This window comes from Myotis lucifugus, unplaced genomic scaffold, assembly GCF_000147115.1.
Source record: "Myotis lucifugus unplaced genomic scaffold, Myoluc2.0 scaffold_825, whole genome shotgun sequence".
NCBI classification, from domain to species: Eukaryota; Metazoa; Chordata; class Mammalia; order Chiroptera; family Vespertilionidae; genus Myotis; species Myotis lucifugus.
Genome location: NW_005871873.1, coordinates 4,862 through 27,002, shown reverse-complemented (window position 1 = coordinate 27,002; position 22,141 = coordinate 4,862). Strand labels below are relative to the sequence as shown.

The window sequence follows — 22,141 nt, the reverse complement described above, 5'->3', positions numbered from 1 at the left end:
CTTAGTCTTCAGGCAGTAAGATAGCTCGTGCTGAGCGTTGCTTTCCTCGTAAGATGGGTTGACTACCTGGGGTGGAGGGGGAAGCCCTAGGTTCAAGTCTATAGAGTTTAATTCTGTACCTAAGTTTATCATTAAAGGAGCGGGAGCAGGCTCAGTCGGATAACCTTATCGCTGCTGGCGGAGGTGGGAGAGGCTCCCGCCACCTCCGCTGAGCTCGCCAGCCGTGAGCCCCGCTTCTGGCTGAGCGGCGCTCCCCGCGTGGGAGCGCACTGACCACCAAGGGGCAGCTCCTGCATGGAGCTTCTGCCCCCTAGTGGTCGGTGCGCATCATAGCGACCAGTCGTTCCGCCATTCGGTCGATTTGCATATTGGGCTTTTATTATATAGGATGAGCGAATGACCTTCTACTAGATCAGCGGTTCTCAACCTGTGGGTCGCGACCCCTTTGGCGGTCGGAACGACCCTTTCACAGGGGTCGCCTAAGACCATCCTGCATATCAGATATTTACATGACGATTCATCACAGTAGCAACATGACAGTGATGAAGTAGCAACGAAAATAATTTTATGGCTGGGTCACCACATGAGGAACTGTGTGTAAAGGGCCAGAAGGTTGAGAACCACTGTACTAGGTGGTGGTGGTGGTTTGGTTTTTCCTCTTAGGGTGCCCGTTTCCTTGCATTTAAAATGAGGCAGCAGCGTTTATATAGATGTTTCCTCTGGGAGCCTGCAGTTGGTTATTAGCTGGGCTCCTCTCCCAGTTCAGCCGGGCGAACTCTCCTTTATCTGTTCCGTGGATGGATGTTGAACACACGATAGAATGGTTTTTCCTGATACACCGGGCCTTCTGGGCTGCCACCCCCCGTCTGGCGGGATAGCGTTGGCTAGTGCAGTTCTCAGTGAGAGCGCGAGGGAAGGAGTTCCGGGGGCAGCGGAGGGCGCACTTCGAGGAAAGTGAGAGAAGGGAAAAGATGGGCGAAGGGAGAAGTGGGAAGTGGCGGGAAGGATATTGGGAGCGGAAGGGCTAGCACCGACTCTGTCCGGCCGGTGTGGATGCTATTAACACGTATCTCTGTGTGTTTAGGAGGACGCGGAGCCTGTCGTTTCTAAGGCCTCTTCCACAAGTACCCCTGGTAAGGGCACGAGACCTGGCTCACCCTCTCCAAGCGTCCTCTCTCTGGCCACATGCTCCATTTCCCCAGGGTGGGGTCAGGTGACCACGGGGTCACTAAAACGTGAGAATTTCTGTTCACCCTTGAGATCACATGGCCTGTTTTCCCCTCCGCCCTCTGGGATGATGCCAGAAGCAGCTGTTCATTTCTTTTTGCTGTTGTGGGGACCTGTTGAGACCCCAGGTTTTCCTCGGATGGTTCTTTCTTTGGGAAATCGTGATGTTTACACATTTTGTGGGTTTCCTTGGTAACGACTCAAGGTTATTCACTAACACAAAGAAAATGCATTCGTAGATGAAAGGGAAGTGTTTTTTAATCATTGGTTCTTTTTTTAAAAAAATATTTTTATTGATTTCAGAGAGGAAGGAAGAGGGGGAGAGAGAGAGAAACATCAATGATGAGAGAGAATCATGGATTGGCCGCCTCCTGCAGGCCCCCCACAAGGGATCGAGCCCGCAACCCGGGCATGTGCCCTTGACTGGAATCAAACCCGGGACCTTTCAGTCCGCAGGCTGACACTCTGTCCACTGAGCCAAACCAGCTAGGGCCTTACACTCTTTCTTAATTTAAAATACTTTATACTACTTCTTTCTAACGACTTAAAAATATCCTGCTCTTACTCTGATGATCCTGTCTTCATCAGAGAAACTTCTTCCCATCCGGTGCATAGAATTAATAGTATTTTAGATGTAACCATCTAAGTACATCCCCGAGAAACGTGTCATCCTTGCTCATTCTCCTCATTTTAAGGTCTGAAACTGTTCTAGTCGGAACCCTTACAGATTTTAACTGCAGTGCACAACTGAAATTAAAAAAGTTTCTTATTGCCGAAACCGGTTTGGCTCAGTGGATAGAGCGTCGGCCTGCGGACTGAAAGGTCCCAGGTTCGATTCCGGTCAAGGGCATGTACCTGGGTTGCGGGCACATCCACAGTAGGAGGTGTGCAGGAGGCAGCTGATCGATGTTTCTCTCTCATCGATGTTTCTAACTCTCTATCTCTCTCCCTTCCTCTCTGTAAAAAAATCAATAAAATATATTTTAAAAAATAAATAAATAAATAAATAAATAAAAATAAAAAAGGTTCTTATTTACCTAGACTACTGCCCTCCCCTGTGTAATGGGGTTTAGTGTTTTATGACTTGCTTTACAATAACTCTGGGAGCGTGTCGGGTATTCAATAATTTCTCTTCTTTATTTTTAAAGAACCAACAAGAAAACCGTGGGAAAGAACGAACACCATGAACGGCAGCAAGTCTCCTGTGATTTCCAGGTATGAGCGTGTTTCTAGTGCATTTTTATCTGAGAAGAAATCGACGTCTGCGTCTTTACCGCAGAGAGAAAATGGGATGGTAGGTTTGACCCTGTACGGTGGAGCCCGTGAAATGCCCGTGTTCCTGTGGCTGTCGGACAGGCACCGTGCCCCTTTGTATGTCCCCGGTGATTTGTTTAAATTGCCTAAATTCTGCCTGCTGCTTGTTCCCGGCCAGGCTGCCTGAACTGTAAGAGAGCTTTTATTCCTCCCAGTTTTTTATTTTTTATTTTGAAAGATTCAAAACGACAGAAAAGCTGAAAGAACAGTCCAGTGAACCCCCATCTACCCATCGCCTCAATATGCCAATTATTATTACTAACATGTTGCCACATGTGCTTGAGCTCGTATCTGCCCGCCCATCCACATAATTTTCCCTCTGAATAGTTAGGAGGCAGTTTGCAAACATTTGCTGCTTTACCCTGAATACTTCTGCATTTTTCCTGAGCACCGGAACATTCTTCGACGTAGCCCCGCTACTGTTCTCACTCTCACGAAATTTAACACTGAACCATAATTTACAGAATAAATTGCCGCTAGCCTCAGTGGCATCCTGTATTTTGTAAATGAAGTTTTTGAACGAAGCTTATGTTTTAACACTGAAAAGCGGCTGGAGAGAAAAGACCGCGATGTTTAGGAGAGAGCAAAATAACGCCTAAAATTTTGAATTTGTAAAGTAGGAAGACTTAGGGTTCTCTCCGTTGAAACTTCTCATTATAGTCAAGTTAGAAAAGAGAGTGCCCGGAAACAAGACGAATTCATTCATGTTCCTACAAGTGGCCATGTGTGTGTGGTCAAGGAAAGTCGCTGTTTCTTAGCGAGGCGTGTTTTATCATCATAACTAAGTTCATATATCAAGTCTTGAACAGAGACGAAACTTTTTTGTTTGTTTAGAGACAATTTAAAGGACTCCCAGGAACAAAAGCTATTTTCCTAGAGACTAAAGAGTTTTGGATTTGTGTGTGGTTTTATTTTTGCCTTTTCTTTTTGAGCTAGTTGCCTTGTTTCTGCCTCAGAAAAAGCAAAATTGACTCTACTCACAGAAATCTAATAAAGAAAAACACAAGGATGGACCTCAGAGCGTCACAGATCCGTTCTGTGTGAGCCTGAATCTGAATTTCCATCTGTTTTCCCAGTGGCCCTTCCGGATGGCAGAGCAGGTTTGCCGGGGACAAGATGCTTTAAGCACCGCAAAGGACCCGGGCCTTTTGAACAGAAAGTTGCTTTGTGTTTCTGAAGGGACGGAGAGAGGAATCTATTTGATTTTAGAGGGAGATGCGGAACTTGCTCTGGGTGGGCCTGTTTTCTCAGGAGAGTGGAGAAATGGCCCGGTTAAGTTTCTCAGGTGCCTAGTGATGGAGTCTGTGAATGCATGTCCGGTAGCTGTTACCGCCTTGCTTCAGTGGCGCCGTAGGAAGCCTGCTGTGTCACGTACACATCAGAGAACAGAACTGTGATGTGCCCTTTGTCCTCGGAGGGTGTAGATCAAGCGTGTCAAACTCGCGGCCGGTAAGTAAATGAGGCATGTGGCCCCCCAGCTGCGAGTTTGACATGCTTGGGGCGGGGAGCCATGCTTTCTCCTCTTCGCCGCTCTTCATCCCTCTCTCGTCGATAGGAGTCCCATGGCGGGCTTGCCTACAGCTACCCTGAATTCACGCAGAAGCATCTCAGAGGGGTCACAGAAGAGGGTCTCCACAGGGAATGTGTTTCTCGATGTGGTTGGGTTCGTTGAGCGCAGGAGTGGGGGCCGCCCGGCCCGCAGGCCGCACGAGGCCCGCAAAGTCATGTGGTCTGGCCCTGCCAAGGCCTGAGGGGTGAGTTCATGAGACGTCTGACCGGATGGAGCGGACTGATTCTCAAGCTGATAATTCTGTGTGGCCGCCGTGGGTGATGTGATCAATATCCCAGTGGACCTTGGCAGAAAGAAAAGGTTCCCCACCCCTGATTTAGTGAACGAAAAATTACTTCTGGGAAGATTTTTTCAGACTTCTAAAGGCATTTTAATGTGTCCTGAAGGCCACCATTGAAAAAGCGTCTTCCCATAGATGAGTGGAATGTTGGCTCTTACTATCCAGGACCCCGGGAGGTGGTGGTCCGTTCCTGTTCTGAACTAGGAATTCCGAAAGGCCCAGATACTCCCTGCCAGTCGAACACCTTTCCATAGAGTCGGTCCAGCCGCTGATGTGCATGGTGGAGGTCTTCACGTTCCACCGCAGACACTGTTAAACCAGAAGCCATTTTTAAAATATGCTTAAGAGACGAAGAACGGTATTGCTTTTCTTCCTAAGTGGTCTCCCCTGTTCCTTCTGAAAAGCAAGTCCATCGGCTGTTTTAGGTTTTTATTGAAGTGCGCCTCATCCTCGCACGGTAGTGAAGATACCCCTTTCTCTGGTGGATATCCATGCCGTCATTACGTGCGTGGTAACATGGGTTAATATCCTATATTAACCATTCATTTATAGGGTTAATGGAATACTGCACGATGCTGTGTTTGTTAAGATATCAGGTAGTGGCGTAAAAGCAAAAATGTCGTCGTCAAAATGCTCTGGGCTCTGCCTGGAATATCATGTTGGAAAGTGTGTGTTTTCTTTAAGAGCTTACAGATCTTGTATTCAGGACGGGGAAAATGGCCTTTGCCTGCCTCCGGATAAGAGTTTGTTCTGTATCCTTCAAGCCACAGTGGTTTTGACTGCGCTTTTATTTGAGGCTGGATAGCTTTATGTTCACTCCAATAGAAATGTCTTCTGTGTTTTGATACTTGCTGAATCTCTGTGTTGCAGATTTTCCCGTGTCTGCCGTCTGTAAACAGAATGATTTTTTTAAAAAAAATTTCTGATTAAGTAAACAGTAGCCTCACATAATTAGAATTAGTTTCCAAAGATCTACTTTTTTGGTTGGAAACCTCATTTTAAGGTCAATGGACTCCTTTAGTTCTTATTTTGCTAAGTTCTTATTTTAGTTCTTGGAGTTTGTTAAGACTAAAAAAAAAAAAAAAAAAGCTATAAAATAGCATGATGAGAATTACTTTTTAAAGTTCTATTGTCTACCTACCCCTTTAAATGGTTTTTCCCCTCCATAGACGGGATTCTTCAAGGAAAAATCAGATTGCTTTTGACAGCAGGTCCTGTGACTCATTACACAGGTATCACCCTGATGTTGGCTGTGATCTGAGGCGTTGAAATGACGTGTTCAGGGCAGGGATGAGCTTTTTCTACCTGGATCGGTAATCACCACGAGGGAGATGTTTAGGACGATCGAATCTTTCAGGTTTAGCTTTACTTATAGAACACTTTTTTTAAAAAAAATCTAAGAGAATTTCAATTAGTAAAATTAATAGTGTTCATTTCTTTGCCATCACTTTATCGTTATGTCAGTATCAGTATAAAGGGTAAACCTATCAGAAATACTAGAATGGGAATCTGAGGCCGCATAGTATATCCAGGCTGTTTGTAGCTTTTTCGTTTTCTTTTAAAGATTTTTCTCTTTTTAAATACGGGACGAGGGCTTTTAGAAAGTTTGATACTGGGACCCAGGACAGTAGTCGAACCACAATTGTGGCTAAGTTATTCTTGGAGGAAGATCTCTAGATATATGGTTGGGAATTGAGTATCTTGAACAACCTACCGTCTCACATCCTGAACGGATTGTTTGTTTTCCAGGATGAGTCCTAGGATCCCTTTTTTTAAATTAAGAAAATTTAAGATGTGATTCGTGTATTTCTTTCTTCATAAAAAAAAAAAACACCAGGCAGTTTGGAAAAATCCTCAAATGCATAAGCTATATTGAGACTCAATTTGGCAGAACAGGGACTTCAATATTGTAGAGGCAGCACTCTCATTATAAAGTAACAAAAACCGCTGAGAAACCCTCAGATTTTGTTATCAGTTCTGGTGAAAACTCATAGACTAGAAATAACAGAGATCTACCCATCTTATGATATGCCTCTATGTTTAAAAGTGCATGTCCAGCTGCCTGGGCCCATGAGCTGAGTAGGATAAGGAGGCGTGTTTTTAGCATGAGTGAGGAGTTCTGTCACCAGACCCTATTTGGCCGCATCGTTAACCAGTTAAAATTATTCCCATGCCAGTGGTGATTCAACTATTCGACAAGTTTATTTTGTCAGCCAGTGACATTGGCATAAAATGTTTATATGACCATAGTAAAATGGTTTTTGCTGCCTTTTTTTTTTTTTTTTGAGGTGATTTAATTTTTAAGACCAAAAGATTCATTCCAGAAATTTGCTGGTAGATAGAAAAATAGCACATAACAATTAGGTTTTCTGTTATCAGTCAGGGGTCTCAGTTACTGTTGTTGATAAACCTGTTTTTTTTAAAAAGTGGTGATTACTTCATTCCTTCCGTATGAAAAGTTCCCCCCCCTTAATTAGTTCATTATCACGGTGGTGGTGGTGGTGGTGGTGGTGGTGGTGATGGTGGTGATGGTGGTGATGGTGATGGTGGTGATGGTGGAGGGTTGCATGTTAGCATGAACTCCGTTTTTTTTAAAAATTGCATGTTCCCACGAGTGTTGATTACATAACAATCATTGATTGCACCGTTGAGTCAGTATGGGGATATTGATAGCATACCGCTCGGTTCAGTAGCAGACGGCGGTCAGTCACGTACGTGCCCTGAAAGGTATGCCTGGTATAACTTAGGACAAAGTGTTTGGGCAGTTGTCCCATGAACCGTGAAAAGTAAGAGAGAAGCAGGGCCATTAAGGATTTAACGCTGGAGGGCAGGAATCAATGGACGTAGGTAAGTGACATGTTCAGGGTCAACCTTTACGAGTGTGTCACTGGGCCGGATTCTACGTGGAGCGCCGGGACTTGCATACGGTGGACCTCATGCATCGCAGGTGACTATGCCACTAGAGTAGTCTGCTCAGCCAAGTCAAAAAGTGTCTTCTCACAAGAGGAAGGAGAACAGGTCATAGAAATCTCCTTCCCCCCACAGTGCCCGCCTCGGTGCTCATGGTGACGTTTTCTGAACGTTATGTTCCTTGTTCAGACACATGTAGGAAGAGATCTAGTAAAATGAAATGGGTTGACTTGCTCACAGCACCCTTTTAAACAGTCATATGTTTGATGTCAAAGCAAATTAACTCAGTCTTGCAGCTTCGCAAGCCGGTAGAATGTGCCTTGTAAGAACTGTACAGTTATAACCTTGTAGAGGGTGTCCCAAAATTCACGCCAGAAGTAATTTTGATAGAAAACACAGGTTTATAATTAAAAATTGTAATTTTTTTATTGATCCATAAAGTATACAGTATAGGGTTATGTATGGAATAGCACATCGGGTAAATGGCCTCCACGGCTTTGCTGGCACATAGGCAAAGCCGTGGTCTTCATTGGTCTTCATTGTCCCTGCTCCTGGGCCATCATTGCTACTTGGTAATGCTTATCAAATTGAAGGGATTGAAATCAAAGGGCAACAGATATTAGAATCTGATTCAGTGAACCAAGTAAAATTAGGCTTTTACTTTTTGTTGTTGTTAATGCTCACGCAAAATTCAAATCTTGCGTGAATTTTGGGGACACCCTATAAAAGTCATTATATCCGTTGAGTCTTGCTTCAGATTGCTTAACATTGGTACTCTGCAAAGTTGGAAATACATGACTTGCCTGACGGTTTTACTCTGCATTGATTTGCGGCCCTTAGAGAGTGGCCGCCTACGAACGAACCCAGAAAATAGAGGAGGGGCCAGTTACCTGGCTGGCTTTTCCACGCAGGATTTCCGCTGATTGCCAGAATTGGAGAGGAAGCTGTGGCTGACTTAATGTGATATTGAAACCTTTGCATACACTATGCCTCATCCCAAAGACCTTATTTCTTCGTGTGAAAATTTTAATAGAAGCTAAACTTCTGAAAGTGCAGCAATTGACCGTCAGCTTTTTGTGTGGCATTTCCTTAAAAAACAAACACACACACACACACACACACACACCATAAAATAACTGTACGGAAGTAGTTTGCCACAACACCACCATTCGGATGCCATCTCCATAAACACTTTATCGGAAATAGTCATTGGATCTGACTATACGTAATAACCATTTCAACGTAATCGCTTCCCCAGTATTTTTTACTTATTTTGGTGCTTGAAATGGAATAAAAAAAAACAGACAAAGAAATCATGCTCAGTCAAATGTTTTTGCCCCCAAACCAAGGTGTAGAATTTGTTTAATTGATTCACACGAGAGTAAAACATTTGTTTTTATGTTTTCCCTCCCACTGGCTCGTCAGCTCTCTGGGAAGTCCCGTACACTTTCAAGAGAAGGAGCGGACGGGGGTGGTGTCACATGGGCCCCGGTGGGGCCGCCAGCCCCTTGTCTCTGTCTTGATGGACACGTCACATGTCACCGGGTGACCTGCCTTGTGCCCAGAGAACCTTGGTCCCCTCCTCTTCACTAAAGTCACCTCATCTTAGCACAGTGATGGCGAGCCTATGACACGCGTGTCAGAGGTGACACGCGAACTCATTTTTTTGGTTGATTTTTCTTTGTTAAATGGCATTTATATATATAAAATAAATACCAAAAATATAAGTCTTTGTTTTACTATGGTTGCAAATATCAAAAAAATTTCTATATGTGACACAGCACCAGAGTTAAGTTAGGGTTTTTCAAAATGCTGACACGCCGAGCTCAAAAGGTTCGCCATCACTGTCTTAGCACCTTCCCCCAACTTCTTGACAAATAACTGAGAATGCGGAGAAAAGTGCAAAAGATGTTCTGTTTTCTGTCCTGATCAGCCCTACGGCTTTGACCATTAACTTCTTAACACGATGCCTTTTAAGACGTGCCCTGAGCTCCGGTGTCCGGCCGGACCCTGTGCAGGGATGTGTGAGCTCGGGGGCTCGCCGACGTGTTGCTGACCTGCCCTGAACTCTCGTTCGTACAGACCCAAATCCGCGCCCTCATCGCAGCCCAGTGCCAACGGAGTCCAGGCCGAGGGACTAGACTACGACCGGCTGAAGCAGGTGGGGCCCGGCAGCTGGCTCGCTGCCTTTTAAAAACTACCTCGTGTGCGTGCATGTGTGTGACAGACGGTGAATGTGCCCGAAAAGCAGGTGTTTTCTGCACATGAAGCAGCGGCCTTGGCACGCTTTGTGCTTCTCGGATCCTCGTGTGTTGGTGCCGGGGGTTTGCGTAAAGTGCCCGCAGCGGTCGGGGGGTGGGCACCCCTCCGCTATGAAATGGAAATGGAACGGGGGCCACATACACGCCTTCACGTGTGTAGTAGCCACGTTAAATCAGTACAGAGAAACAGAGGACATTTCAAAGTCACATTTCAATGTGTGATCAGTATTTTAAAATTACTGCCCTCGCCGGTTTGGCTCAGTGGATAGAGCGTCGATCTGTGGCCTGGAGGGTCCCAGGTTCGATTCTGGTCAAGGGCACATGCCTGGGTTGTGGGTTCCATCCCCAATGGGGGGCGTGCAGGAGGCAGCCAATCAATGATTCTCTCTCATCATTGATGTTTCTCTCTCTCTCCCTCCCTCTATTTCTCTCTCTCCCTCTCTCCCTCTCTTCCTCTCTCCCCCTTCCTCTCTGAAATCAATAACAATAATATTTAAAACAAATAAAATAAAACTACTAATGAGTTACTCGACATGATTTTCTTCCCACTACATTTCTGAAGCCTAGTGTCTGTTTTACATCGAGAAAGCATCTCGTTTCAGCCCAGCCCCTTCCAGGGGCTCAGTAGCTCCGTGTGGCTGGTACCTTCGGTCTTGGACCGGGCAGGGCCAGCAGGGCCCCGTCCACCTGTGTCTCCTGTGAGGGCAGCCCCTGGGGGTCCTCCAGGGGGACCCCTGGGGGTCCTGGCCATGCAGTTGGCAGCTGTGGTGAGTCCTAAGCCAGCCCCATACGTCAGACCTGGTGACAGGTGTGCTAGGAGCCGGCTGTCCCCTTCACGTGTCTCCTCCTCCGCACCCCGGGGTGCCCCGCCCCGCACACCCTCCCCGGAGGCTAGACTGGAAGCTCCTGTCCTTTCTGGAGACGATCTGAGTCAGACCCGTCTCGGGAAGACAGAGGGATGGATTATTTCGGTTCTAGAAAGCATTCTGTTTTCGTATCTTGCGGGGAAGCCAAGAGGTTGGGAAAGGGAGACCATTGAAATGAAACGCACTGAGGCTAGTCTCCCAGCACAGACACCGTGACCCTGGAGACAGGAACCGGGCGTCCCGTTCCGTACGTTCTCCAGATTTTATATAATAGCAAGAATCGTTCCGGCAGTAACTCACTCTCTGTCTCCCTGGTGTGTTTCTCTGCTGTTTCAGGACATCTTAGATGAAATGAGAAAAGAACTAACCAAGCTAAAAGAGGAGCTCATTGATGGTGAGTGTGTCAACAAGTTTGGTACTCCTCCTGTTTAATAAGAATAGCGAGTTTTAAGAAAATGCAAATAAAGAAACGGGCTCTTCGTACGATTCCTTTTCCATCGTATCCTGCCCTTGGCTTGGCTTGTGGGCGGCGCTCTCTCCTGCTTATAACGGAGGTAAAAAAATAAGCATAAGCAAGATCCCCGTGGTTCAGGGGTTGAGAAGTAATGGCTGGGAAACGGGGTGATGAGTCTTTCTCTGGGTTCCCCTACTCACCCCTCCCGCCCCCTTGGTTTCGAGCCCTCAGAATACGTGCCTTCCCCTGGCCTCCAAAAGGGAGAGAATAAATAAATATACGCATGTGGAAATGGGTATCGTCTTTGTAACGAGAAGGCGAAAAGACCTATTCAATGAAGCATGCAAGATCCGTGTGTTTATTTTATCACAGCCGTTAACATTTCTTAAGATCAAGCCACTCCTCTGTTTGTACCTATTTCATTTATTTTGAATCCTTTCCCTTTTCCCACTTAGCAATCAGGCAGGAACTGAGCAAGGCCAACACCGCGTAGAGAAGCAAACTGCGGGGAGAGAGGACTTAAACCCGGAGGAGGAAAGACACACCGACCAACAGCAGCGGCGAACAACGGGCCCTCCTCCGTTTGTGAGCCGTGAGAAGGTGATGGAGACGGTCAGAAGGGGGGGCGAGGGGGGCACCAACCTACTTTGCAAGCCTTCAGACACCGATACTCCGGCGGCCAGCTATTTCTCTCCCAGTTTGCTGCTTTACTCTGACCTTTTCAACGGGATGGAAGAGCCGTGGAATGTTCCAGAAAACACTGAATAAGCCCGCCAGGCAAGATCGCCCGCCGCGCATCGAAATATTTTTCCGGTCAGGATCGGATCTCACATTTCCACAACCCATGGCTTAAAAACAAAGAGGAGCGAGGCTTACGGAGGTTTTTTTTTTGCAGAGAGCGCTGATGAAGAGTTCAGCAGGTCATGCTATTATATTGTACATGTTTCTCTCAGGTTCGTCTTCCTATCATACTTAGTCCATGAATATCGAGGTGAGCCCCGCGTAGGTTTCGATCGTCCAAGGTGGGACAGAACGGAATGGCTGTGTGCTTTCGAAGGGTGATATCTCTCAAGAAAGCGTCCCCCCAAAAAAAAGACTTTGTCCGGCTGGAGGAGTTTCAGGATGATGGGAAGTCTCTCGAGTTAGCCTTCACGCAATTTTGTAGATTTAAAACGTAAAATCCGTCCAGAATTTAAGAGATTTACATGCCTTCCTAAATTGTTACAATGCTTTACCAAATCGATGACTCCGGCATCACGCAAAGCAGTGGTCAAATGTTAAGACGAAAATATTGTAGATTTTCCTGTAGGTTTTTGACCTTTTGTAGACTTAATTGCATGTGGACATTTTTATAATGTAATTACACAACCACCACAAAGCGCGCTTTTTTAAATCGCCAGTCATGCATGTCACCGTTACCTACGTAGTGGCCTTTTCAAGGCCTGGTCCCAGGGAGGAAAAAAAAAAAACATTTTGTAGCATCGAGGGGAGTGGGGGGGAGGGAAGGAATAATTTTTTTATTTCAAGTTCATCTCTGCACTATCTTTTTTTTTCTCGATTACCTGCATGAAAAAAAAAAAACGGTGAGGACTCTGTCATGACTTTCATTGGTTAATATGTCCCAGAACCAAGTACGCAATCCTCTCCGTCACGTCTTCAGCGATTTGTCTCTGGGCTTCGGGCGTTTCAAGGGTCTGACACACGATTCTGCAGGTACTACATGCTCCCGACCGCAGAGCTGCTTTGGGGATTTTGTGATGTTGAATGACGAGCGCTGACGACGGTGGCAGCAGTTAAGGTCGCGGAAAGCGTTGGGTGAGGGGCAGCCCCTGAGGAGTTGGGCGTAATTTTCTTTTAATAAATAAAGTGAGACTCGGGTGGCGGGAACGAGGAATTAGTTCCTCTGCCTCCCAACTGTGCGTGCGCGTGTGTGTGAGTGCGGGCACACACGTTGGATGTAACCCACTCCCCCCCCCCTTTTTTTTTTTGACATTTTGTAAGATTAAAATAGGGCAGAAATCCTATCTGTTGCAATGATAGATTTTTTTTTTTTTTTTTACATTTAGGAAATCAAAAATCCTCTAGGCTCTCCACCTTGATTCATGCTTGAGTTGTTATGTGCCATATTTGCTTTGACGTCTTTGGCGATCACTAAAATGTTGAAGGAATGACCCACCCGCTTTCTAGAGTTCGTGCATCTCAGTCCGTCAGACGGGGCTTGTCCATAGCGTAGCTGGCTGGATGCTGCCGGTTTGCAGCGCTGTCACGGCTTGAATGAGGTTTGAATGAGGGATTTTTTTTTCTTTCCTTATTAAAGTAGTTCTGTTTCTGTACAAACTTCCTTTTTAGGTGGATCTGTGTTAGACGAGCTACCATAGTTCACGTGCACAGTTCTCTCACTCTGTCCGCCCTTCCTTGTCATGCATTCGTAGTAAAAACATTCAGGATGCCACAAGCTTACCAAGTACTGTTTTCTTAAAGGAATAGGAGGCATTTTCATCTTTATTATTGTACTTTTCGGTTATGTAAACACCCGTGATCTGAACGTTTATGTCCCCTAGAAATCTGGTCGCAAGTAACTTTGGGTTTTGTTGGTTTAAGTTAAATAGTCAACGCTAGGGTAGAGAGAGGACTATGGGGTACGAGTGTGGTCCCAGAGGAAGATGAAAGACGACAATAAAATGCTAGATCTGACAAGGGAACTGGTTGACGCACTAAACGTTTTGTGCCTTGGTCTCACGTTAACACGATGTCCGTGTCTGGCGACGGAAAGAACCAGTGTCGAACCACCATGTTCTGCTTCCCGTCGCGCCGCCTCCTCCCAGGCGGCTACGCGTGTCCTCTCCAAGGAGCGCGAATGGCATCCCCGTCCCCGTCTGCTGTCACGCGTGTGAGCACGTGTGCGGGGGATGCCAGCGATGACCGCGGGAAGCAGCAGCCGGGGTTCTGCACCTGCCCCCACGCCGTGGGAACCACGCTACCCCGAAGGCTCTCCGTGCTCCCGTACGTTGGATGTCTTAAGCAGTTTAGGGGGGTCCTTTCTCACGGCAGGAGGGCGCCTCCTCTCCTCAACACTGTGACCCGATCCGTGCACACCTGTACTCCACACCCCGTGGACGGCGGCCACGTCAGCTGCACACCCACTGAATGTACACCCCCCTTAGCGCTGGTGCTGAACTCTCCGCAGAACCGTCATCCTGGTTTCCAAGTGCGTTTGGAAAATTTCGCCAGCCTCCCGCGTCCGTCGGAACGGAAGGCGACACACGGACGGATGTCGACGTCCCCCTGCTTTCCGGCGTCCTTCCTGCCGCCCGTCCGGTTCTCCGCCGTTTTTTTTGATCGTTGCTGTTTTCATTTACGTTTTCCTACACGCTAACTTCGATTGTGCGATTGAAATAAAGTTGCAGTCTATACGTGTGGCTCCGTGTGTGGCCCTTAGATCACCGAAGGGAAGGGAGCGGTTGACTCTCAAACACGTCTCCTCAAATGTGGAAAATCGCTTTTTTTTAAGGTCCTGGGCCACGTGAGGTTTTACACGTCGCGTCCCTATTCTTGAAAGAGTTCGTAAAAGTCACCGATGCTAAGGAATGTGTGCGGAGGGAATGTGGGTCGCGTATCTACTTTTTGTTTAAAATGATTAACGGTTGGCTGTTGCCTGTTTTTATTTTCTCACGGCCCCGCTGAACACAGTGTTCTTATTATTCTTCCAGTCAAGAGAATGACAGTGTGTAATTTTACTCCGTTGTTGTCCGACCACAATAGTCAGATACTTAAACTCACTTATGCGGTTCAAGTTGTTCTCCACATAGTTTGCAGGGCAGAGGGCATGGTGTGGTCAAGGGCCTTCACCAAGGACTGAGTTAAATACCGTGGGATCGCCCTGGCCGGTTTGACTCAGTGGATAGAGTGTCAGCCTGCAGACTGAAGGGTCCCGGGTTTGATTCCGGTCAAGGGCACTTGCTTGGGTTGTGGGCTCGATCCCCAGGGCCGGGTGGGGTGGGGTGTGCAGGAGGCAGCTGATCAACGAATGTCTCTCATCATGGATGTTTCTATTCTCTCTCCCTCTCCCTTCCTCTCTGAAATCAATAGAAATATATATATTTTTTAAAAATACAGTGGGATCTGTGTATGTGTAGTGTGTGATTATACCTGATGCCAGTTTCTTGAAGGCCCGAAGCAGCAGTACTTTCTGTCTGACTCCTACAAAGTCCGCGTTTTGAGCTCCATTTTAAACCCCATCGTCTTCCTTAGAAGTACAGCCGCGCGGCTTCCTTCCTGCGGCAGACCCGTTGCCCCTCGCCGTCCTTCCCGCGTCCCCATCTTCGGGGTCGTTGCCGTGGCGACCCGGTCCACAGTTCTAGAAATAGCAACCTAGGGTTTTTTCCATCCCGTCCCAGGTTCTTGCTCCCTTCCTATATAAACAAATCAGAATGTTGGTCTGCAGGCGGAAAGTCACTTCCATTCAGGAATGAATTCAGTGCCCTGGCCGGTTTGGCTCGGTGGATAGAGCATTGGCCCGAGGACTGAAGGGTCCCAGGTTCGATTCCAGTCAAGGGCATGTACCTTGGTTGCGGGCACATCCCCAGTGGGAAGTGTGCAGGAGGCAGCTGATCGATGTTTCTCTCTCATTGATGTTTCTAACTCTATCTCTCTCCCTTCCTCTCTGTGAAAAATCAATAAAATATATTTTAAAAAAATAAATAAAAAAGAAGAATGAATTAAGTAACAAATGGTAACCTTTTCCATTTGCCTCCCAACAACTTCTGTGTCTGCTAACGGTGTATATATTTCCGGCTCCGTTGTGAGACCTTGGCCTTTAAATTCCAAGCAGCGTTACCCGGGCAGCACAGCTTACCCAGATGTGCTGCAGGACCCGTGGTTGCTTCTTGTAGCCGTCATAACTTAGCCTTGACCTTCCGTCGATGGAAAGCGTGAAGAATGACATCCTCCGGGGCATGCTGCGTGCAGGAACTCGCCGGGCGCGCTCTTTCCTCTATGGGGCGACGATAAAATCCACTTTCCCAAGGACATTTCTCTAACGTCCACTTCAAAGCGCCAAACTGCATCCTGGCGTACCGTCCTTGTTTTTAGTCGATGAAGGTGGTGTCTGGACATCTCTTGAAAGTGCTAAGGCGGCGGTTCTCAACCTGTGGGTCGCGACCCCTTTGGCGGTCGAACGACCCTTTCACAGGGGTCGCCTAAGACCATCCTGCAGATCAGATATTTACATGATGATTCATAACAGTAGCAACATGACAGTTAGGAAGTAGCAACGAGAATAATTTGATGGTTGGGTCATAACATGAGGAACTGTATTTAAAGGGCCAGAAGGTTGAGAACCACTGCGGTAAGGCGTGCGACAGGTATCCCAAGGTTAGTGATGCTCAATACTCGGGATTTTCGCTGAAAAGCCATTGAATCATCCTCTTTAGATGCGTTTGAAGTCACAGCGTGAAGGGTGTGTAAGGCCCTGGGTGAATCAGTGAACAGAATTGTGGTAGATCTGTTGGCTGCATAAAGATCCAGCGGAGAACTTTGAAGAGTCGTTTTTCTCTTGAGTGTCAGCACATTTGACAAAGGACCTAGAGCTGGGGATCCCTCTGGAAAGGCCATTTCTGGGGGGCAGGTACACTGAGGTCGCCTGGGCCAGTCTCCGTGTTCCCAGCACCCAACAGGCTGCGATTTGGTTCTCCCCATGTTGACTCCTGATAATTTTTAAGAATTGAGATTCTTTTTTTAAAAAAAAATAGATTTTTATTGATATCAGAGAGGAAGGGGGAGGGAGAGAGAGAAACATCAATGATGAGAGAGAATCATTGATCGGCTGCAGCCCCGCACTGGAGATCAAGCCTGCAACCCGGGCATGTGCCCGTGACCAGAACCGAACCCAGGACCCTTCAGTCCGCAGGCCGACGCTCTGTCCACTGAGCCAAACTGGCCAGGGCAAGAATCGAGATTCTTATATCTCTCTATATAAAAGCCTAAGCGGCCAGGTGACCGGCCGGTAGCTATGACACGCACTGACCACCAGGGGGCAGATGCTCAATGCAGGAGCTGCTCCCTGGTGGTCAGTGTGCTTCCACGGCAGGAGCGCCGCTCAACTGACAGATGGGCGCCAGATGTTGGGCTCACGGCTGGCGAGAGCGCAGCTGCAGGGGATTGAGCCTCTCCTGCCTACACTCCCCCTGAGCGGGAGCAGCACAGCACCCAAGCCCGGTCTCGGGCTCCTCCCTGGCCGCCTGCCGCTTCACACACTACTCCGTGCTGTGCAGGATCAACACGGACACACAGGCCGGAGCCCATTGAGCTGGCAGGTAAGGCCAGGCTGTGGCAGCTCGGAGGTCCACTGATCCCCACAGGCCTGGCTGAGGGACCCCCCACCCGGTGCACGAATCCATGCACCAGGCCTCTAGTATGTTAATAATATTTGGAATAGGAGACCTTCAAATTTAAAAGTCTAAAATGGATTAGAAAAGAAAAAAAATATTGCCCGGCCTGTGCAGCTCTGTGGTTGAGCTATCGACCTAGGAACCAGGAGGTCCCAGTTCGATTCCCGGTCAGGGCACATGCCCAGGTTGCGGGCTCCATCCCCAGTGTGGGGCTGCAGGAGGCAGCTGATCCATGATTCTCTCCCATCATTGATGTTTCTGTCTCCCCCTCTCCCTTCCTCTCTGAAATCAATAAAAATGTATGAAAATATTAACAGTAAATTTAGGGTGTTTAGGGCTAATCAGCTTGGACATTCGTGGCGTTTTAGGATAACTCCTTTACAGAACGCCAGTGGTGAATTCACCAAAGAGGCAAATCGAGTCCTTTGGGTAAGAAGATAACATTTGAGGACTGCCTGAGTATAAAATATGTCCTTTATCTCTTCTTAAGCAGTTTTTCTCTATAAAGTAGGAATCCTTGTGAGAAGGTCAATACATGCCTTGTTCATAATGATTCGGGTGTTAAAAGAATGACTGTCTCATTTAAGCATCTAAATATAGTTATTCATTTACTCCATCAGGCCCAAAAGCTTCCATTCAAGTCTGTACAAACATTTTAAATACACACGGTTGTAGCCACACCAAAAAAACGTGCCGCAGAAGGCTTTCAAAAAATGTGGTTCTTTTTTTTTTTAAATATATTTTATTGATTTTTTACAGAGAGGAAGGGAGAGAGAGAGAGCTAGAAACATCGATGAGAGAGAAACATCGATCAGCTGCCTCCTGCACATCTCCCACTGGGGATGTGCCCGCAACCCAGGTACATGCCCTTGACCGGAGTCTAACCTGGGACCTTTCAGTCCGCAGGCCGACGCTCTAGCCACTGAGCCAAACCGGTTTCGGCAAAAATGTGGTTCTTACAGCGTCAGATGTCCCATGTCCTTCCATCCATGGGACCTCAGAGTCATCGCCCCCCCCCCCCCCCGTTTTTTGTTTTTTTTTTTAAGATTAAAGGCATTTTTTAAAAATGTTTTTGAATTGGCTTTATTAAAATTTCAGGTGAGAAACATCAACTTGGGGTGTTCATTGTCACCACCAGGTTGAACTTGGGTGGGAACGTGCTTGGCTCTGCCCGCCGCCGGGCCGTTGGGTGTGTGTTGTGTTTCCGAGTTCCCCTGGCCCCTGGGACTGGACTGGGTGTGAGGTTCGCCCGCCCCTTTCTTGCTGGTGGACTAATCCCGCATGTCATTCGCCGCAAACCCCATCTGACAGCCCATCAGCGGCCGCTGGAGGTGGGCAGGTGCAAGCAACGCAGACCTCGGCTAGTTCCTACCGGGGAACTGGGGGTATGGGGTGGGGGGTGGGTTTAGATCCTCAGAAGAAATCCATACGAAAGTCTAGATTCTTTTTTCATTCATTAGCGAGGGGGTAGGCATTGCAGGCCTGAGCCAGGGATTTGCAGTTTGGTCTCCATGGACACCTCCTCATTTTGGGTGTCCATTGTGGAAATTGAATTGGGGGTGGGGGGCAGTGTTTGGTTCTCGCCCAGAAGAGCCTGTTTCTGGAAACAGACATTGTTCAACGAGGCCTGTGTGATGTGCCCTTTGCCCTGTCTAAGCCTCGGCCACCCTGTCGTCTCTCCTGCTTCGCTGTCCCCATTGGTGTGTGTGGGGTTGTGGGCCGGGCGGTGGCCTGGACCCCACTGGCTGCCCCAGGTGTCAGGCTGCAGGGCTAGGCGGCTGTCCTCCCGGCCTCGTCTCGAAGGTTCCTTCTGCCTCTAACACTTGGCTCTGGGCCCTTCCTTCAGCGCGACTACCGGTTGGTTTATTCTTTTTGGATCCGGGAGGAGGAAGAAAAGGCCTGAGTTTTGCTCTCTGATCTTAATGCTTTTGGCATCTTGGAACCCCATTCGCTGAAAAAAAAATGTATGTGAACGTCAAAGGAACAAGCCACGAATGACCGGAGAAGGGGTGCGCGGGGTGCGGTGCCGGTAGGCCCGTCTCCCCTGCATCCCGTGGGCTCTCCCAGATGGGGTGGTGGGGTCCATGGTGTCACCGCTCCCTCCTTCCCCCCGTGGGTCTGTGGTCCTCACCTGGAGCCATTCAGAAAGCCCAGCTGGGACGATGCGATGTGGGGACGTGAGACCTGTGCTCCTCCTCTTGGGCTTCGGCAGGAAGTCCTTCAGACTCTCGCTGGTCCCAGCAGACGGATTCCCTCCGGAGTGGGACGGAGGGAAGCGTGTCTGTCCTGGGGAGGAAGGGAGGTGCGTGTCCCCAGGCCCTCAGCCTGACCCCTCCATCCCCGAGAGGAAAAAGGGCCGAGGACCCGCCCCTCTCTGCCCTCCCCCTTAGGGGCGCGTGTATGAGCTGCTGCTGCTGTTAGCGCCGAGACATGCCTTTCGTTGTATGTGTGTGACTTTTCTTTTTGGGGGAAAACGAACTGATTCTAAAAACAAAAGCGAGTGAGCTACAACGAATTCCATCCTGGGACATCAGTAGTCGATGCAAAATAGTCTGTGACAGCGGTTCTCGGCCTTCCTCATGCCGCGGCCCTCTAATACAGTTCCTGGTGTTGTGGTGACCCCCAATTTCATTGTTACAAATTGAACATCATGAAAGCATAGCGATGAATCACAAAACAACATGTAATTATATATGTGTTTTCCGATGGTCCTAGGTGACCCCTGTGAAAGGGTCGTTCGACCCCCCAAAGGGGTCGAGACCCACAGGTTGAGAACCGCTGGTCTATGATATTCGATGACAGCATTGACATATTTTCATAGAAATTCTCTTTTCGGTTCGCTTGCTAAGACGGGGCGGGGAGGGGAAGGGAGAGTGGGGGGGCCTTGGGCCGGCCCTGTCTGTGCTGTGAGCGAAGGGAAGCCCCTGGCAAGTCCAAGTCTGAGCTTTTCTGTCGCCTTGGCTCTGGGGTGAGTTTTCCTGACCTTTGACTGGACCTGAGCAGAAGCCCAGTCCGTTGCGTTCTCTGCCGACCCTCTGGGGAGCTGGCGCCAGCCTGGAAATGAGTGAGTGACGGGAAGGCTTTGGCGATGTTTGTTTTTGTTTTGGGGGGTGAGGGAGTCAGCGACGAACCTTTCTGGTTGGAGAACAACATACCCGGTTTCCGCGATGAGATGAGAATGCGAAATATGTTTTCCTTCACAGACCTACCCCGTGGCTAGGCCCAAAGCATGCATAGACCAGCACGAGAGATGCAAATGCCAGGTGAACTTCTTACGGTCCAAAATGTCACCTTCCTTTGCTGCAGATTGTAAAACCGGGAGTGTGCGTTCGTGTGCTTAAAAGATGACGCATCTTTTCTTTGCCGTAAAGATGCAAATGTGAGGGGGAGAGATCAACCAAAGGACTCATATGCAAGCATATAGGCCTAACCAATGGACACAGACAACAGGGGGTGAGGGCATGAGTGGGGGGGGGGGGGGTAATGTGGGAATAAGGAGCTTAATCAATAAAAAAATAATTTTTAAAAAAAGTTGCAAATGTGTGCAGCCTGGGAGTCCAGGGCCTTTGAACCTGGGAGTGAGCCGACGTCACGCTTTCAGAGTTAACGTTAAGGTTGCTGGAGACGTACCCAAGGCCCTGGGGTCGCCAGGAATGATGTCATGTGCACACAGAGCCTCGCATACCTTATGGGATCCCTGAGATCTGACCCGTCGCGCCCTCTCTCTTTCCGACTCTGCAACTTGTTTTAAAGCCACACATTGTAAACTGCGGCTTGACTCAGATCCTCTGTCCGCTCAAAGGGGAACGGATCCTTATTGTCAGGAAGCGTTATCTTCCAGGCTTGGCATCCACCTGGAAGAAGGGGACATGACAGAGAGGGTGAGGCGTGACCCCGGAATGCTCGGCAGGGTGGGTCGGGTGAGGGGCAACCTGGGTTTTGCACCCCAAGTTTCAAAGAGGAATAAATAGAGGACCACACGCAAGACCACGTAGCAAGGACTTGCCAGGAAGTAGCAGCCAGGGGGCTGCCCAATACAGTGCCTTCAAAATGATTGTCTGTGTGAATCGCGTGCAATCTCACGTACCCATGAAGTGTAACCCGTGTGCGCACGGCCTGTCTAGGATGTGTGGCGTTAAGGTTCCGTAGGAAAAGGGCCTCCCTCGCGCTGTGGCGTGGACAGATCGGCGAGCTCGCTGGAGTCCTTGGCCTTAAGGGGACGTAGGCTTGTAGCATCGGGCCCTGTGTTTGCGTTAAGCTACCATATCACTGACATCTGATCCTCTGCTCCCTTCCTGTTTCTTTCCTACTCGGCAGCTTTGCTGGGTTTAACTGCTTCCCTCTTCTGCTACTTGGTATCCTTCCTTCTTTTGAAATAAAAAAGATGAAAAAACTTCAAGGAGACTCGTTTTTATTTTACCCATTGCTCTTAACTTACCAAAGATATATGACATGAAAAAGTAAACGGCCCTAGCCGGTTTGGCTCAGTGGATAGAGCGTCAGCCTGCGGACTGAAGGGTCCCGGGTTCGATTCCGGCCAAGGGCACATGCCCGGGTTGCAGGCTTGATCCCCAGTAGGGGACGTGCAGGAAGCAGCCATTCAATGAGTCTCACTCATCATTGATGTTTCTATCTCTCCCTCTCTCTTCCTTTCTGAGATCAATAAAAATATATTTTTAAAAAAGTAAACAATTCATAGCTTTGAAATTGCATGCCCTTCTGAGTGTAGGCCGATCAGCTCTCTCCTGGTCTGTGCTGTCCAGCTCCGTCCCCCCGGGAAGAATCGTCCCTTTGTCCAGCGTATCTGCCTCACTCCATCTCCTCACAGGGTCCTTCTATCGTCTCCCATCATCGCAAGAAGAAGAAGAGT

The 22,141-nt window shown here is 48.3% G+C and overlaps 1 protein-coding gene across 1 annotated transcript in view; it reads left to right on the top strand.

Annotated features, from left to right (window-relative positions):
• The window catches only part of ENAH (ENAH, actin regulator), a 92,359-nt gene extending 78,064 nt beyond the window's left edge, over positions 1–14,295 (top strand). Inside the window, exons 10-15 of the mRNA XM_006106430.3 lie at positions 1,085–1,133; positions 2,376–2,442; positions 5,561–5,623; positions 9,384–9,462; positions 10,765–10,822; positions 11,338–14,295. Coding sequence (XP_006106492.1) covers positions 1,085–1,133; positions 2,376–2,442; positions 5,561–5,623; positions 9,384–9,462; positions 10,765–10,822; positions 11,338–11,375 — 354 coding nt within the window. The 3' untranslated portion in view covers positions 11,376–14,295. The remainder of the gene's footprint in view (positions 1–1,084; positions 1,134–2,375; positions 2,443–5,560; positions 5,624–9,383; positions 9,463–10,764; positions 10,823–11,337) is intronic.
• Positions 14,296–22,141: the final 7,846 nt, after the last annotated feature.